We start from the raw sequence: 18,661 nt of genomic DNA, 5'->3' as shown, positions 1-18,661 counted from the left end.
TACTCAGACCAGCCCTTCTGGCACCAACAATCATGCCACGTTCAAAGTCACTCAAATCACCTTTCTTCCCCATACTGATGCTCGGTTTGAACTGCAGGAGATTGTCTTGACCATGTCTGCATGCCTAAATGCACTGAGTTGCCGCCATGTGATTGGCTGCTTAGAAATTAAGTGTTAACGAGCAGTTGGACAGGTGTACCTAATAAAGTGGCCGGTGAGTGTATAGTAATTTTGTACTTGCATTTCTTTATTTATGATCTTTATGTTTTTGTTAGGAGAGAATTATTGAGCGATTAAAGGACCAAAGGGAGAGGGAAGACAGAGAGCGTCTGGAAGAAGTGGAGTCCTATAAGAAGGAAAACAAAGAGTTGAAGGAGAAGGTCAACAGCCTGCAGATAGAGCTAACAGAGAAGGAAGTAAGTGTGAGATTGTCTCTGCAAGGGTGTTGGGTTGGATCCAATTGTTTCTTTGTACAGCATCCAACACAACTCTTTGTAAGCACTGTAGTGCATCTACTGTGTGTCTCTTTCACCCACTGTCCTGTGATGCTGTGACATTTTTACACTTGCTGATGTGTACAAGGCAGCTGGATTTAAACATGTGAACATCTATGTTAATTCTCTACCTGCAGTCCAGTCTGATTGATCTCAAAGAGCATGCTTCATCACTGGCGTCTTCTGGACTTAAAAAGGACTCAAAGCTTAAGTCCCTGGAAATTGCCATTGAGCAGAAGAAAGAGGAGTGTAGTAAGTTGGAGACGCAGTTGCAAAAGGTAGGTATATATCCTCCTCTTAGTGTTTGATCACTTATCAACAGGTTTTTAAGAGATGGTTTTATTCTGTTAACAAAACCACTAGCTAAACATTTTTAGGTCACATTTAGACGTAAAGTCAGTTGTGCAGAAATTTTCAGTTTTGAGAGATGCAAGCACTATAAGCACAAATTAGAGCTTCACCATTTTCTGACTTACCTACATGTAAAACTTGAAGTTAAAGTAATCATCTTAAGACTTAAGATGCATATGATGATAGCATTTCGTTTTCTTTGAATTTTTGATTTTTGTTTTGCTATTTTGCACCATTTTGTCAAATTGCAACCACAAGCTATTTTGTTATTTTGTGTGATGAATTAACACGAAGTAGTGCATGACTCTGAAGTGGAATTTAAATAAGGATCCTCTATTAAGCCCATTCACTCTACTACTCCTTCATGAAGTTGTGCCTCCAATTGTCAAGAAACTTAGTATGTATTAAAGTTGCTAACATTAGTGAACCAACAGCATCATGATGACCAAGGACCACAGCAGACAGGTTAGGAAGAAAGAAGTGTGCAGGTCTAAAATAAAGCTAAACAGCTGACAAAGCAATGTTTAGTCCATCATCCACAAACCTACCATGACATGGGGTTCACCTCAACTAACAGACCGGACAGTGAGAGCCATAATTAGAGAAGTCAACAGGTATACTCTAGTATACATACTGCCCAGGAAATCAGAAACCGCTAAAAATATGTGCCTGATGCCCCGTCAGTTTTAAACCAATTCTGGTGACCAAACCATTGCTTTGTACCCCATGAACCCCAGGTTCAACAGTCATTTAGACTCTCCTCTCAAGTCCCCTGGCATAAGCCTTTCTGAGGAAGCTGACAGGTGTGATCCCCCTTGGAACATACCCTCCCACCACCCCAGTCTTCCAGTCCAAGGGCACTATTCCTGGCTGGCACACAGCCTGTCCGCCATGAAAGCTCAACATCTAGAGACTTTAGGTACTTTAGGTGAATATAATCCAAATCCAATCCCTTGCCAGTGAAACCTTTTCTTACCACCGTGGTGAGTTCAGCCTGGGCGATAAGCAAGTGTGGCTCCAGTGCATGCAGTTTCTGCTTCCGGCAGCTAATGCGGGTCAACTAAATTGAGGAAATCTTCAATTTAGTTCTTCCACTTCCTGACAATCCCCAGTCAAGGTCAGCAGCTCCCTGCTTCCATCAAAACGTTTTTGCCAGAATCACTCTGAGGTAGGCCAAACTATAGTATTGTCTGATGTGCCATAATGGTACACTTGGCCCCATGGTACTTACTTGCTGCCTGTGGAGTCTCACAAGCTAGCCAAACGCAACAGTACTACTTTTTCAGTATGACAAAATCCCTTTATGCTGGTGTCCACCACCTTGTTTGATGATTGCCACCACAAGAGTCACCGTAGAGCTTAAGGCCACTGCTACAGGCAGCCTGCTAAATAATAATGGCAAGTAACACAGTTAATTCTGACTTCATGTCCCCAGCCTAGGCTGGGATATTAAAGAAGCTCTCCTGGAGCTGATTAAATCCTTGACTGAAGGCTCTACCAATTGATTCCAGCTGGGGCTCCGTTCCTCCAGACATGCCCCTAAAGTTCACATCACTGTAGGGGCATGCTTTTTTCTCACATAGGGGTTGAATTCCCCCACCATATAGATACAATACCCAAGAAGGGGCACTATCCAGCCCCCAAGACAAGGATGCTAAGAAGGCCTGGTACTCCATACCGCCGCTCATCCCCTAGGCCGAGACATCAGTCAGAGACATCTACCACATCTGAAGGCACAAGAAAGGGACCCTCTTATCCATTAGGGTGAACTTCAACATGGCTGAGCTAGGGGGAGACATAGATACCCACTCGTCTTTCACTTGTCTCCATTTCATTTGTAAAGGAAAAAAAAAAGGATTGTTTTTGTAACAAATATCCTAATAAAACTCAGTATGTCCTTACTTTGTCAACCATAAAACTTTGCACAGCATTGTCAGGGGTTTATCACATACATGTGACAAAATGTGCAAAAATACTTTTTTTGAAAAAAAAAAGTAAATAAATAAAAAAAAAAAAATCATAAGAAAAAGATGTTACATGTTTTCCCCTTCAAATAAACTACAAAATATTACCTTATTTCTAATCGTTTTCCTGTTGCTTTATACAGAACCAAAATATGTTAGGTACATTTTTATTTTATGTTATTTCGTTTTTGGAAAGTTGTGTCACTCAGAGCTTGTCCAAACAGAAACATTAATACATAAATCACATATTTTAAGGATAGTGGCTGTTGTCACTTTTTATGATCTGTTGCAAGCTGCTCTACTTTGTTACAGTGTTTCACAGAATAAAGAATTCCTCTATATCCTTTGTCTTCATAATCCACTGACCATCCCAGAGTCTGCCTGTCTGCAGTTGTCTGTGTTTTGCTGCTGTTAACCTTTAACAACACGTTCAGTGCTGAAACTGTGTTGCTTTGCTATAAAACCTGTATTGTCTCATCCTACTGTAGCTAAATCTAAGCCTTAACAATTAACTCTCCTTGACCCCCTACCCCCACTCCTACCCCTCCTTTCTAATGTCCCTTCTTCATCCTCCCTCTGTTGGCAAAGTAGCAAGCTGAGCAGCTATTCAGTCACATGAACAATCCTGTAAGTTCCTGTCTTGAGGCCTGTGAGGCGCACATTGAAAGCATGAGGACACTGAGAAGTTATTTTAATGTCAGATGGTGATCATGGCGATTCTTACGCAGGCACTGCTTTTCCCCATCGGCATGCATGTTGCCCATTGCGCTGTCCAAATATTATGAACTTCAAACTGAAATAAGATTCCTGTGCATTGTCCTCTTACAGTGTTGTAAGTTTGTGTGTTTATGTGTGAAAACAGTGTGACACAGTGAGATTTTTTGTTCCTTTAATGAATCTTTATTGTAGCCAAAATTACCTCAAAACATCTATTAGGATTTATTCCACCACTTCATATTCAATCTTCTGTATTAGCATTAATTGTTAGGTAGAACACATTTTTTGCCTCTTTGATTGTTCCAGTAAACTTCAACAAAATTCAGGTTAAAATGTTCTGCACTCTAAGGCTTTTAAGGTAGTGTATATAAATGTATAGAACAGAATCAAAACCGCCTAATTAATTTTATTAAAAGAAATATAAATTAAATAATTTGAGTAATGAGACTTCTGATTTTTTTCACTTTGCTGCCCTCTCTGTTAATAATGGTTAAAAAAATGATTTTTTTTCCCCCCCAGGTTACCCTTCTCTCTGCAGGATAAACATATATCCTCATAAAGATTTATTTCTCACAGTTCAAGTAATTTTAGATTTTTGAAATGTTGTAGTACTGTTATGAATTCTAGAGTTTAGGTAGTTGGGGGTTTTCATGCACAAATTTACAAAATAATAAAATAAGAAAAACCCGCTTTGCTTAAAGGAGAATTCCGGTTTTTAACACTTTTAGCCCATTTTCTGTAGTGTCCAGGATGAAATCGAATGATCGACACCAAAATTTTGACAATTGGTCCTGTCTCTGCTTTTTGGCTCATGCAGAATCCCCCCCTGGCTGCTTTAGAATGGCTTCCATAGTGCATGTCCGATAATGTCCTTAAAACAACCTTAAACGTTCTTTTTTTAAAATATGCTACTCACCGGGTCGTCAGCGCTGTTCAATGACGTTCCAAAAAACATTTCGTAAAGAAAAAACGTTCCTGTAGTGTTTTATTTAGCATTTTGTAAATCCCATTGAGTTCTGTTGGAATAGTCAATATTCCCCTGCCACCGGAAACGGAAATGGGGCCTGTTTACACAGTTGTAGTCTTTTCGCTTCACTCTGTGTACTCCGACGTCGAGGTGCTAACGTCTCTGTTAAACACTTTAAAAAACTCTGAAAATGGAATACGAAAGGTGGATTCTTGATTCTCGACGTCGGAGTACACAGAGTGAAGCGAAAAGACTACAACTGTGTAAACAGGCCCCATTTCCATTTCCGGTGGCAGGGGAATATTGACTATTCCAACAGAACTCAATGGGATTTACAAAATGCTAAATAAAACACTACAGGAACGTTTTTTCTTTACGAAACTTTTTTTGGAACGTCATTGAACAGCGCTGACGACCCGGTGAGTAGCATATTTAAAAAAAAGAATGTTTAAGGTTGTTTTAAGGACATTATCGGACATGCACTATGGAAGCCATTCTGGAGCAGCCAGGGGGGGATTCTGCATGAGCCAAAAAGCAGAGACAGGACCAATTGTCAAAATTTTGGTGTCGATCATTCGATTTCATCCTGGACACTACAGAAAATGGGCTAAAAGTGTTAAAAACCGGAATTCTCCTTTAAATGGCACGTTCACTTGTCTTTTCCTTTTTGTAAAATGAAAATAGGCCACTTCAGAAACTGATTATTTAAATTATTGTTAATGGTTAATTATTAGAGGTTGTGTGGCACCAGAGACTTAGCATAAAACAGCTGTTTTCTTGAACCTGGGATTATGTTTTTTCCATATTAAATAATGCAATATTTAAAAAAAAAAGCTCAGACAATCTTTATTCTTAAATTTAAGGTTTTAATACTTAATACATACCTTTTAAAGCCCCCTGTCTGTGATCTACAACTGTCTAGTGCTGTTCTAAATAAACAACAAATAACAGAAAGTGTGCTTTGATGTCTCCACTTTAACTACGTAATAACTAATACAGAAGGCGCAGTGACATTAACATGACAAATATTATGATCCTCCATGACTTCAAGTGTCCCGTCAGATGATGACGTACAGAACATACATGATTCGGTTTTTCTTATTGGTGCCTATACCTTACATTTATATCCTTCATGTGTTTAGTACCAAGCAACTGCTAATAGCTGCAGTCACCTACTGGTATGACTTGTGTGAAGAATGACAACCGATAAGTGTCACCTAGTAGAGGCTAATAAAAAAAAGTAGGCATCTCCAAAGGGAAGACAAGACCAGGAGGACTGAACTAAACTATTTCTAACATAACGGCAAAATAAATTTCACCCTTGTGTTGAATTCACTTAATTGTTTAGCAGAAAGTCTCCAATCTCTGTTAGTTTTTGAAGCGCCGCTCTCTCATGAATTGTCTCCACCTGGCAAAAGCTGCGCTACTAGAGACTTTTGTCTTCTCCCGGTTATTATGTCTTTTTCTTTTCGTAAATACTTTCTCTTCCTTCCCATTGGGAAATAGATGGCCCTCCATTTCAACCAAAAACAACAGGTAGAATGGAATGGAAATTATTATTATTTTAGATGAGCAAAACACCTCTCTTGAAATGTATTAAAAGAATAAAATAATTTAAAACATTTTCGGTGTGCTAACTTTAGTTGTTATTACAATGATTCATGTATTATGAGTTATTGGTTCTTTAACCTGCTGTCCACCTTTGTGAGGATTAAAGTGTCCTATTATAGAGGTATTAGTGGTCCTTAAGCTTATTCACTTTTTCCCAAAATTACAATATCAGCTCCAATTTTATCATGACTTTATAGACCAACATAAAGTAAGAAATAATAGAAGTGGTGTGTAACTGATACAGTACATTATTTCTTTTTTACAAATCACAACTGATAAGTGTTGCATTCATTTCTGATCAGTCCTTGTTATGCTAATACTCATAAAGAAGATCTAGTGCAATGTTTTTTCAAAGCTCTTTTGACCCCACTTCTGTTTTAATACTTCTAATTTTGTTCCAACTGCTAAAAATGTTTCTAAAATCTTTTTGCTTCACTTTTTGCACTTTATATGGATAAATGCGAACACTGTTTCAGCTTTGTTGGGTTTGCATGATTTGTTGCATGTATTTATTGTTACCACGCTTTTGGTTTTCTCAGTGTGGTGCTGGTAGTGTTTGTACAAGGCGTGGGTGGAGATCACTGCTGTGTTTTGGCAGATGGCTCTGTAAAACTTTGTACCATATGTGGGTATGATTCTGTACTAAGGGGGATGAGATTCTTTGTAGTAAACCAAATGCAAAACTGAATTTGAATAGTGATTAGGCTGTTCACTTTAGCGGAAATGAAACCTTGATTTTGATTATGTGCGATTAATTTTTTACAGATTTTATCTGGGATGTTGTTTTTGATAATGTAGTGACCTAAGAAAAAAACATACACTGTCCTGCATGCTGCATATTAACCAAATAGGAGAGGACTGGGAGTGTCAGAGGAACATACAGATAAAGCTAAATAATAGCTAATGAGCCAGCACTAGTAATGTTAGCCTGGCTCACTTTGTTTACTCCACTCAGTTACAATGTATTCCCAAAGAGATTGAGATTGAGATAGATCTACCACAAGAACTTTAAGCAAAGTGAAATGTCATGAAGTGCTCTCTATGGCTCGTTTGGCACATTAATATGAACTGACTCTATGTATCTGTCTTTGGCACATGAATGCAGAAGGCTCATGAGGTAGACCACCAGCACTCAGGCTCCCGAGGAAATCCGGAGTATGTGGACCGTGTAAAGCTGCTGGAAAAGGAAGTGAGCTACTACAAAGATGAGGCAGGCAAGGCTCAGTCAGAGGTGGAGAGGCTGCTGGACATACTGCGAGAGGTGGAGACAGAGAAAAACGACAAGGACAAAAAGATTGCTGAGCTGGAAAGGTGAGTCATTTTCCGAATGAAGAAATAAAAATGTATTTTCTGTAAAAAATCTTATTGACTATATATCAAGAAAATCTAGCACTAATCACAGATGGCTTAAAACACCACTGTACAGTATAACTTTTGGCCAAAGTATTAGCTGACTTTGGATATATAATTAATAATTTTCTAGTCAGCATACAGCGCGAATTGATGCTCTGTGAGAGCTGCCCTTCTCAAAACCTCCCCTATGTAACTAGAAAGAGTCTAATCCATTTTTTCACTGGAAAATGTATTTTATTAGAATTTGTATTTTTCTACACTAAATTTTAAGATCGATGATAGAGGAAGATATCCTTCTAAGTATGATAGTAGCCTGTGGCCTCTGCTTTAATCAAACAAACAGTGCTGTCCATGGTGCTGTGACTGAAACTTAACACCAGCAACATAATGCTATGTAAAAAAAGAGTTTCCCTGCCAAAAACCAAGAGCACACATTTTCAGTTTGAGAGCAGGACTTACTCTACTTGCACTCAAAACTTGTAATGCTCACATTCAAAACTTCTGCTTTCTCTCAAACATATTTTCTCCTCCATCAAATATTTGTTTATGCTCTCAGATCTAATACCTCTTGCACACATATTTTCTCCCCTTGTTTCCTTCCTTCTTCCCGTGCATAAACCAGTCTCGACTCAAGTCTGAGATATGCTCCCAAACGCGTCGGCTCTGAATGAGGCTTTGTCTTTACAAGGCAGTCCCAAATGTGGCCTTTGCTAAACCTGGAAATTACACGTCCAGCAATCATAGTGGTGAAATGTTACACAGTGTTGCTCTAATAATTATTTTTAATTATAAACTTACAGTATTCACCAAAACCATAGTATGTCTTTATTTAAATAGTTATGTGTTGTCGTTTTCTACATTATTTTTATTTTTCTACTTATCTTTTTTTATATATACACGGCTGTTAGTTCTGTTCACTCTTCCTCCTCAAACTTTTGTTTTTGCATAATGTTTTGTGTTTCACATCCTTGCTACAATTCTTATTCTCAACTTATTACTTGTCACGCAGAGGAGTTTGTTTTTACTGGTCCTGTATGTTTTTATAATCCCATCATAGCCTATTTAGTTCCTCTCCTTTTACATTCCAGCCATTTGCTCAAGGATAACAATTACACTGCAAACATTTCTCATCAAATGTGTTTAATATTAATTTGAGTAGGTTAATATAATATACAGATAGATTAATTATTTCTATTATGACATTAAGGTAATTAGATAATATGGAATTGAAATGAGACAATCCAACTGTTTTTTTTTTTATTTTAAATGTAAATTGTCTTGTCCCATTGTGTGTGATACATTTACTAATTTTGAAAAAAAGCCTGTTTAGGCTTTGAGTGGCCATTTACCTATCAGCACCAGTCAAGCATAAAATGGGTAGATATTGCCACCAGTTGATTTTTACTGTGGAATTTAAGTGGAATGGTTTAATTCATTTTTTGAAAAAAATTCAATGTCTTCCTGTCATAAAATGTACAAACTGGGATTTAATCCCTTTCAATAAATATTTTTTTTTGGTCTTGTTCTACAGTAATTCCAGGCATATCTTGTTTTAGTTTAGTCCAAGAAGTGGATCAGCTTCAGAAATATTTAAATGTACCTTTCTCTTGCACTGGACAAACGTTCCTCTTATCTTATGGCATATATCATTTAGTTTAGATGTTAAGCTAGTTCTTATATATAATGACCAGTACCCATTGAGTCAACTTTTGCAAAGTTTAATCAATCTAATTGACTGAGATTTCTTGTCCTTTTTTACCATCCTTACCCACTTTTCTCATCCTGTATTCCCTCTGTCTTTCACTCCCTTCTTTACTCCACCACTGGCCAACCTTTACCTCTTTTAATTTCCTCTTTATTTTTTCTCAAATTTTATTCTGTATTTTCAACATCTCCTTCTTCTCCTTCGCAACTATGCCCCCCTTGTTGAATAATTCTTTAAAAGCCCCCCATCCACTGCCCCACGCCACACCCCTCGTTCTGGTAGCAGAGGGCCCCCTGACCCGCTCCCCTCTGTGTCTGCTGCCCCTCAGCAGATAGGGGGCATGGTGTGGGATTTCCTGGGAAAGTGAGTGCTCTGCCCTGGCACTTAAGATGAACTCGGCTGCCTGATTTAAGATCTTGGACTGCAACTGCTGCAACTGCATCTGGTTTCACCCATGTGCCTGTTTCTGCCTGTTTTCCATAGGATACACATATTTGTGTATTATAGTTTTTGCTTATAGTTTACATTTTCTCTATTAGATCTGATACTGTGTATCCTTTTTGTTTTCTTTTTTCTCATTGACCCTCTATAATTGCTCTATAAATCATTTTATCTGCTTGGGTGTTACAGAGCATGTGTTTGTTTGAGGTGTGCATGATATATAAAATGGTTCTTGTTTGTTTCCATAATTTATCTATCACTAACCATGCATTTTCCCGTGGAAACGTAAGAGGCTGTCTCTAATCTATTCTTAGTTTCCCCTTAAGGAACTTGTATTTTTCTAGATATTTTTTAATCTTTGGAAAGGTCGATCTTGATCAATTGCTCTTCAAGCATTAAGTGGTCATTAACGTTTTTGCTTTTCCATTAACTGCAGTTACTTTTTGATAATTTCAGTTCCAGATTCACAAGATAATCAGAAACAAACCTGAATCTTCTGAATCTGTCTGGCTTCTTGCAAAGTTCCTAAGGATCCAGTTTAAGATTAAATATTTACACAGTTGTCTTATAATGTCTTCTTATGTGGAGACACAACTCCAGTTCTTTCATTGAGATTAAGGCCTATTTTATGCCTGCAGTTTTTAAAGGTCAGAGTTCAGTCAGACCTGAGGAGAGTTCCTCTGCCTCACCCAATCATACTCCTCTTTTTTTATTTAATTGTATTTTGGTGAGCAGTAAAAAAATACTTTTTATTTTCATTTCATATTCATATATATTCATAGAAACTATCATCTTATTAAAAAGGGAATGAGTTTTTAGAATTATAGATTTTACAACATTTCCAGTATTTGTGGCTTTGATCTGGTTATTGGAATCGTTAAATATACCAGATGTGATACATACAGTAGACTTTGAGCACTATACAGAAAATTATAAATCCTTTGTGCCACAAAGGATATAAACCAACTTCAAAGTGGATAATAATAGACAACCTTTTGGCATACCTGTAAAAATCTAAAAGTGAAGTGCAAAAACATACAATGAGGAAGAATTAAATGCCAACCACCTTAATTTCCTTAAGAACAACGGTTGTTGTCTGTTACTAAAAAGTAAATGACAAACCTTTGAAAAGAGCAAAAAACTGTTATAAAAGTATAAAAGAAACTGTGGCTCCTTGGAGCCAATCTAAAAAGACTGATGATTGGCAATATTTCCACAGGAATCTGCATATTTTATATCTTGTATGTTCAGAAAGATTCATGTTGTGGTCTTCCATTGAGAAGAAAATGGTACTTTATTTCTGTGTTTTATTTTCAATTAATTATGAACATTCAAGTAAAATTTTTCATATCCAGGATCCCACATTTTACCATTTATGGCACCAGCAGTTGTCCATATAAAATCCTTATGTTTATTCTGTTTTATTAATTTTATTATCGTGCCTTGCAAAAGTATTCAGTTCAAACACAAAGAGCATCTCTAGAAACTAAATTATTGAATTTGTGAAGTCCTGTATTTATCAAATATAAAATAATATGCAATAACAGTAACTTAGTAACAGAAAACGTAATCAAAAATAACCTCAGCTAAAGTCGAATAAAAATTAACTTTAAAAACTTTTCAGAATCTGCAAAGGTTTTTGTGGAGCAAGGTTAAATATTTTCAAACATTAATATTAGATGTACCAACACATGTATGCCAGCTTCGGTAACAAAAACTTCTCAAAAATGATGTGAATAATGAACAAAACGTTGCCTGAATGCATGAGGTCTTGTATGCCTTGTGTAATACCGAGAAAAACGACCACACTGGCGAAGACATGTTTGCTTATTTATAGTCAGGCAATAACAGAGAGCAAAATCCACAGGTTACGTCCCGCTTTGGGCATACTCTGCCTATATAAAATACCACCAAAAGTAATTAATTTATCGCCTATTTTTTCTGAAATTTTTATCTATCGGGCAGTTAACAAATTCCACCATATCTGCAGATATTTTAACCGTCCGATAGATATTCTAAATCCCTAACTCTAACCGCTTGCTTCTGAAAGGAAACATTCACCACACCATGAGGCTTCTGCCACCATGTTTCACCATTAGGAAAGTGCACTATGGTGATGCAGTGTTAGTTTTAGGCACATGTAGCATTCTTAAAGATTGACAAAAGTTACATTTTTGGTCTAGCATAAGTATATCCTCAGTATATCAGTTTCTTCCATGTCTTCTGTATGCCTTAACAAGACTTCTAGGGAGCTCATTTGAGCTTTCATACTGTATAACATTGGCCTCCGAGCCACACTTTGGCGAGGGCGATAAAAATCGTTCTGTGTACACACCTCCTACAGTATAAGGATACCATAGAGAAGAAATATCTTTATTTTTATTATCTTTATCTTTATTATTATATTTATAGTTGGGAAATTCAAGCATTACAGTGGTTAAAAAAAGTTTAGGCCTTATTTCCAGAAGGTATTCGTGTCTCAAAACAGGTGCAAACGTGTTTGTGTGCACAGAGCAGCTCTTCAAAGAAGTAGCAAAGTCATTTGCGGTTGCAATTCAGCAGCCTGTGGGTGAATTTTCTTGTGTGTATCCCGTCATCAGTATGCACATCATATTCTAATGACCACTCTGTGCAAATCCATGGGTGGAGGATATGCAAATGTAAACATTTACCAGGTGCAGTTTCCAGATTGGAAACTTGACTAAAGCCACAGCTTTTGAATCATTTGTAACTTGTGAAAGTGATCTGCAAATGGACACAAAAATATCTGCAGTCGTTGTTGCCACAAAGGAGGCATTGGCAGTGTGCCAGACAATGGAGTGATATTCGGTGTGCATGGAAAAATATTTGGACCATCAAAAAGAATTGTATAATAATATAAATAAAGGAAAGACATAGACACAGGTTGGCACAAATTAATTCAGCGGGTCGGCAAACTCTCTTTATACCAAATTAAAAAAAAGACTGAACTTGAAGCAGTTCTAAAGATGGATTAAGCATAAACTAGCTATAACGCTACCAAGCCTCTCGGTATAATAGATCTCAGAAATGATGTTATATATTTATAATTTTTTATTTTAACTTCTCCAGAAACTTTATTTGACCTGTCTTGTGTGTTCCTTAGTCCATATGATGGAATTTTTTCACTTATGTTCTCTAACAAATTTTTGAGGCCTAAAAAAACAGCTGTACTTGCACAGAAATTAATCTTCATACACAGATTCAGCTTAGTAATTTTGTATATAGTATAATATAGGTTATAATATATTATAATATATAATTAAAAAAATAGAATAAAATAAAAACAAGTATTTGTGTATTTTATCTTACTTCAGTGATATTTAACACTTTTTCTTGGTTTTTCCCTACTATATCCCACCAAAATATGGAGAGCATTTAAATAAATCAACCAAATGAGAAGTTAAGGCTACGTTCATAATGCAGCCTGAAGTGACCCAAATCGGATTTTTTTTGCCCATTTGCGACCTGTATCTGATCTTTTCATGACAGTCTGAACAACACAGATTAGATTTTTTCCAATGCGACCCAGGCCATTTGGCTAAGTGGTTCTGAATCCGATACGTATCTGATCTTTTCAAATGCAACCCGTGTCTGAACGGCCAGGTCGCATTCATCCGACCTGAACGTCATTAATACCCGACAAAGGTCACTACTCTGCATCTTGCTATGCAGAAGCGGGAAGTTAAACAACAACCATGGCAGACAATAATGCGTAAAGCAGTCTTTTTTTAACCATCTTGAAAAGATTGAGTTTTTAAGGCTGGGAAAGATGCTAGATGCGCTCCAGCACTACTATCCACGTATACTTTACAAACACAGAGCATGCTTGCTTGTGATGTCATTGCGTTCTCTACTGCACACATGGGACACTTAAGCTGTATGAATGCAGTTCACACAGGAGATCACATACTGTACAAGTCACATATATTTGGAAATGTGAACGGCAACGTAAAAAAAATCGGTTTACACAAAAAAATCTGAATTGAGTATCAAGGCCTGCAGTGTGAACGTAGCATAAGAGGCCTGAATACTTTTGCAAGGCACTTTATGCATTGACTGAGACTTGTTGTGAGACTTTGTTGTGATTGCTTCAGCTGCTTTAATCTTCACTGGAGTAGACCTCAGGCTGTCCCTACATGTGTTCCATGCTAAAACAAGGTGGACTGCAGCACAGTCACTCATACCCACACAATTTCTGATTATATCTGTTTGTTGCCTGTTGGTGCTTTTTATAAAAAAAAAAAATCTGTCTCCAGGTGTTAGGATTCCCACTTTATGCAACATTTCCAACCTTTTCATTTTACCCATCTGTCTGCCTCCATTCCCGTCTTTCTTTCTGTTACACTTGCACCTTTTGATTGACGTATTTATCAAGAAAAAAGATCACGTCTTCTCTCTTTCCTAGTTCCTTCCCCCGTTGGTCCCAGCTGCCCTGCCTACCTAAACCTAACACAACTGACAGAAATCCTCAGCAAATTGCCCTGCATGACTAAAGCTGCAGTAATTGAAATCTGTGTAGCCTGGAGTGAGCCCTAAAGTTTGCTTTGTTAATGAATCCTCTGCATTTTCAGCTAATTCTCTGGAGACGTATGTCACCCACTAAATCAAACTGCCGTTAGCTTTCCTTCCTCCTTGCCCCCCTTTCACACCATCCTTTTTTGCCCTGCTAATATTTTGCTCATCTGACTGCATGTCTGCCACTCCCTGGCCTGGCAGCAGATGCACAGTGCTCCATGTTCTATAGAGAAAGTGCATCCTGCTATATTCAGTCTGTTGCAGGCATATTTGTAATCTCTAATTTTGTTTGGTTGATTTAAGTACAGTTTTTTTTTTTTTTTTTTTTTTACGGATTTACCCTTTGGTTCTAAAACTTCACTACTTTTTTTTTTTTTTTTTTTACTTTTCTTCTGTGTGTGTGTGTGTTTTTTTTTTCCTGCTTCCAATGTTTCCCTCACCTGTTCTTCACCCTATTTTCTTCTTCCTCTAAATCTACCTATCTGCAGTTTAGCTCCCAGGTAAGACAATTCCCTGTCCCCTTGTTCGCCATCTCTAAAGATATTGATCCACAAACTCCTGCTCAGAAACCTTTTACTACCCTCAACACTGACACAATGTTCTTTTCATGTGGGATTCTCCTGCGTTGTTACAGATCTCATGACTACTGCTTATTTTTTTTAGGTTGGATTTGATTATTTATTGTGTTATAGAGAAATTTTGAAACTGTATGATATTACAGGCAAGGAGGCAAGGATCAGACCAAGAAGGGTTCCAACATCAAACTGGGACTACAAGGGGACAAAAAAGGCTTAGGACAAGATCCTCGTAAAGACAGCTCCTTAGAAGGTGGTCATCACTTAAAGGTTAAGATTTAATCATTTTTTCAGAAATAAGTAGCTTTGATTATGCATGCATAGAGAACCATGGTATCATTGATTTAATTACATTAATATATATTTTTAGGGGAAAATTATTATCTAAAAAATAAATTCTTGATGACTTGTGATTACTATAGGATATGTGTACAGAATACGTTTTTCATTGATTTACAAATAGCTCTAATCAGCAAAAACTAGAATGCATATATTTGATCTGCTTTTGATTCAATGAATGTCTTTATCTGGGTTACTGAAAAATAGCTGTCAGTACTTCCCTGGCATGGTTCTTTAGTTAAACATTTTTTTCTTTTTTGCTAAATTAGCAGAGTTTATGTATACTGGTTGGTTTGCTGAGAAACATAGTCCACATACACGAAAAAAGAAAGTCTATAAATAGTTTAATAGATTAGCCTATCATAGGCCAGAAACTGTTGGATACGTATATCTCTTTCCTCAGTTAAGCTACTTTTCCAGCACCAACAAAGATCACCCCAACCTAGAATGTGATACATCGAATAAATATTTGTTGCAGACTGTGACGTTAATATCATATTTATCCTGCTGAACCATCCACTAGTAGGGTTAGATCGCAAGCATGTATTTTACTTTTTGTTTTAAATGATAAAACACATAACAAGCTTCTGAAGAGGCCCAGTCTTCAATGTCATTAAACATTTGGGGAAAGGCTAGAAGTAAGGTCAAATAGTTAAAAAAAAACACTATAAATGAACTGTGCCAGCCTTGTTAATGGATATCTAAAGATTTGAGTGTTTTTCTTTTCTAAAAATTGCTGGTTACTTTTATTTTAATTATTTGGAAAAATATGTTGTGTGTCCCTTTGTGGGTTTGAGAAATTATTTGTATGTTGAAACCTCGAAAAAAAATTCAAAATGGCTGTTTTCCGTTTTGGCTAATGTAATGCTTGTCTGCCAGCTGGAGGAGCTGATGAGCACACTGGAAAGGACAAGGCAGGAGCTGGATGCCACCAAGCAGCGTCTCTCCTCCACACAGCAGTCTTTGCAGGAGAGGGACACCCATCTGACCAACATGAGACAGGAGCGCCGGAAGCAGCTTGAGGAAATCCTTGAAATGAAGTCAGTATTGCTGCTAATCGAATAAGATACCGTAACCATAAAATATATTGTTCGACTGAAGCAGTCAGAAAAGTGTCTAGTGTGCTCTTTAAGGCTGCAGAAAAATAATACAGATAAAGCATCTTCCAGTAAAATAAGTCGAATGAAGCAGAATGATAAAAAGGAGGCCCCTATGTCCTCCAGAAGTCTAAGCCTATAGCAGCATAACTATAGAGATAGCTCAGGATAACCTGAGCCCCTCTAACTATAAGCTTTATCAAAAAGGAAAGTTTTAAGCCTAGCCTTAAAAGTAGACAGGGTGTCTGCCTCACGGACTAAAACTGGTAGTTGGTTCGACAGGAGAGGAGCCTGATAACTAAAAGATCTGCCTCCCATTCTACTTTTAGAAATTCTAGGAACCACTAGTAAACCTGCAGATTGAGAGCGAAGTGCTCTGTTAGGAACATAAGGAACAATCATATCTCTGAGCTTGGCTATTTAGGGCTTTATATGTGAGAAAGAGGATTTTTAAATTATATTCTTGATTTAACAGGAAGCCAGTGAAGAGAAGCCAGGGTAGGAGAGATGTGATCTCTCTTTTTAATTTTCATCAGAACTCTGGCTGCAGCATTTTGGATCAACTGAAGGCTTTTAACTACAGTTTGTGGACTTCCTGATAGTAAAGAATTACAATAGTCCAGCCTTGAAGTAACAAATGCATGGACTAGTTTCTCAGCATCACCCCTGGACAGAAGATTTCTAATTTGTGCAATATTGCGCAGATGAAAGAAGGAATTTTAGAAACCTGTTTAACATTTTAAGATTTAAATGACAGGTCCTGATCAAAAATAACAACAAGATTTTTAACTTTATTATCTGAAATCAGTTTAATTTCATCCAAATTCACTGACTGACTAATCAGCTTATTTTGCAAAGACTCTGCTCCAAAGACTATAATTACTGTTTTGTCTGCATTCAGGAGCAAAAAGTTAAGTTTTTATGTCTTCGGGACATGCCTTTAATCTATGTAATGGGTTAGCTTCATCTTGATTTATAGACATATATAGCTAAGTATCATCAGCATAACAGTGAAAATTAATCCCATGCTGTCTTATAATTCTACCGATTGGGGGCATATATATATAGTAAATAGGATTGGTCCTAGCATTGATCCCTGTGGTATTCCACAGGTAACCCTGGAGAAAGAGGAAGATGTGTCATTAACATGAACAAACTGAAATTGATCATATAGATAAGATTTAAACCAGTCTAGTGCTGTTCCTTTAATTCCAACAAAATATTCAAGTCTTTCTAAAAGAATATTATGATAGACTGTATCAAATGCAACACGATATAACAGGACAAGTAGAGACAAGTCCATTATCTGAGGCCATTAAAATATCATTAGTGACTTTCACCAGAGCTGTTTCAGTGCTATGATGAGCTCTAAAGCCATACTGAAACTCTTCAAAAAGTTCTTTATAATGTAAGTGGTTGCACACTTGTTTGGTAACTACTTTCTCTAGAATTTAAGAAAGGAAGATTCGATATAGGTCTATAATTGAGTTACTGTTCTTTTACTGTAGATATTTTGTAGGTTAAATTAAAATGTTAATAATGAAATATTTTTCATTATATAAATAAAAGATATAGAATATAAAATATTTTTAGCATCATTGAATGCAGTCATTTTGTTTTGTTAAGCAGTTAATTTATCGTACTTAATGTAGCTGGTATATGAAAACAAAAATCAACAGCAGATATGTTTTATTTTTCTTCAGGGGCTTTTTCTTTTTGGTTTACTAGACTTTGATGAATTCAGACCTCCAACCTTTACACAACTGTGTTTTTCAAGTGTGAATAACTCATAGTTAAATAGTGTTTATGTGTAAGACTTATTCAGCTACGGCTTTACTTAACAACGCTCAATTACATCAGAAGCTTTTTCACCCTTTTTTTTAGCTTCTTAGTTTGTTTGACAATGATTTCCATGCATTCCAGTTTTTCTATGCTACATTTATTTATTATTATTGCTATATTTATTATTATTATATTTATATTTATTATTTATTTTTTATATTTTTCCAGGCAACAAGCTCTTTTGGCAGCCATCAGTGAGAAAGATGCTAATATTGCATTACTGGAACTGTCTGCGTCCAATAAAAAGAAGACCCAGGAGGAGGTGCTGGCCCTGAAAAGAGAGCGGGACAAACTAATGCATCAACTTAAACAACATGTTAGTAGCACTGCAAAGCTTATTTCAAACATTGTTAACATATGGATCAACTTGCTAAACAAGCTTGTTTGAGAGCAAACTTGATCCATGATTACAGTGTGTATCTAAACTAATGTAAGTGCGCACACTGGAACATTTGTGTCTATCCTTTCCTTCCTAAAAGATAAATTAGGCTTTCTTAGCAATGCTTGCATAACACAATCCAACTGAGAAATTTGTATGCCTTTTTTTTTTTTTTTTTTTTTTTAACCTTTGCTGTCATCAGTATTTTTTTTTTATTATTTTATATGCTAAATTAAGACAAAGAAGCACATATTTGTAGTTTGGAGCAACAATCCGTAGTTCCTTACATT

At 36.7% G+C, this 18,661-nt stretch overlaps 1 protein-coding gene across 1 annotated transcript in view; it reads left to right on the top strand.

Annotated features, from left to right (window-relative positions):
• Window positions 1–18,380, top strand: part of erc2 (ELKS/RAB6-interacting/CAST family member 2) — a 49,991-nt gene extending 31,611 nt beyond the window's left edge. Inside the window, exons 10-16 of the mRNA XM_015390569.1 lie at window positions 276–416; window positions 632–772; window positions 3,401–3,436; window positions 7,210–7,415; window positions 14,861–14,984; window positions 15,933–16,093; window positions 18,161–18,380. Of these exons, the coding sequence (XP_015246055.1) occupies window positions 276–416; window positions 632–772; window positions 3,401–3,436; window positions 7,210–7,415; window positions 14,861–14,984; window positions 15,933–16,093; window positions 18,161–18,380 (1,029 nt within the window). The remainder of the gene's footprint in view (window positions 1–275; window positions 417–631; window positions 773–3,400; window positions 3,437–7,209; window positions 7,416–14,860; window positions 14,985–15,932; window positions 16,094–18,160) is intronic.
• The last annotated feature ends 281 nt before the right edge of the window (window positions 18,381–18,661 follow it).

The sequence above is a fragment of the Cyprinodon variegatus genome, unplaced genomic scaffold, assembly GCF_000732505.1.
Source record: "Cyprinodon variegatus isolate N-32 unplaced genomic scaffold, C_variegatus-1.0 Scaffold505, whole genome shotgun sequence".
Lineage (NCBI taxonomy): Eukaryota > Metazoa > Chordata > Actinopteri > Cyprinodontiformes > Cyprinodontidae > Cyprinodon > Cyprinodon variegatus.
Note: the sequence above shows the minus strand (reverse complement) of the source record. Positions and strands in the feature narration are given on the sequence as shown.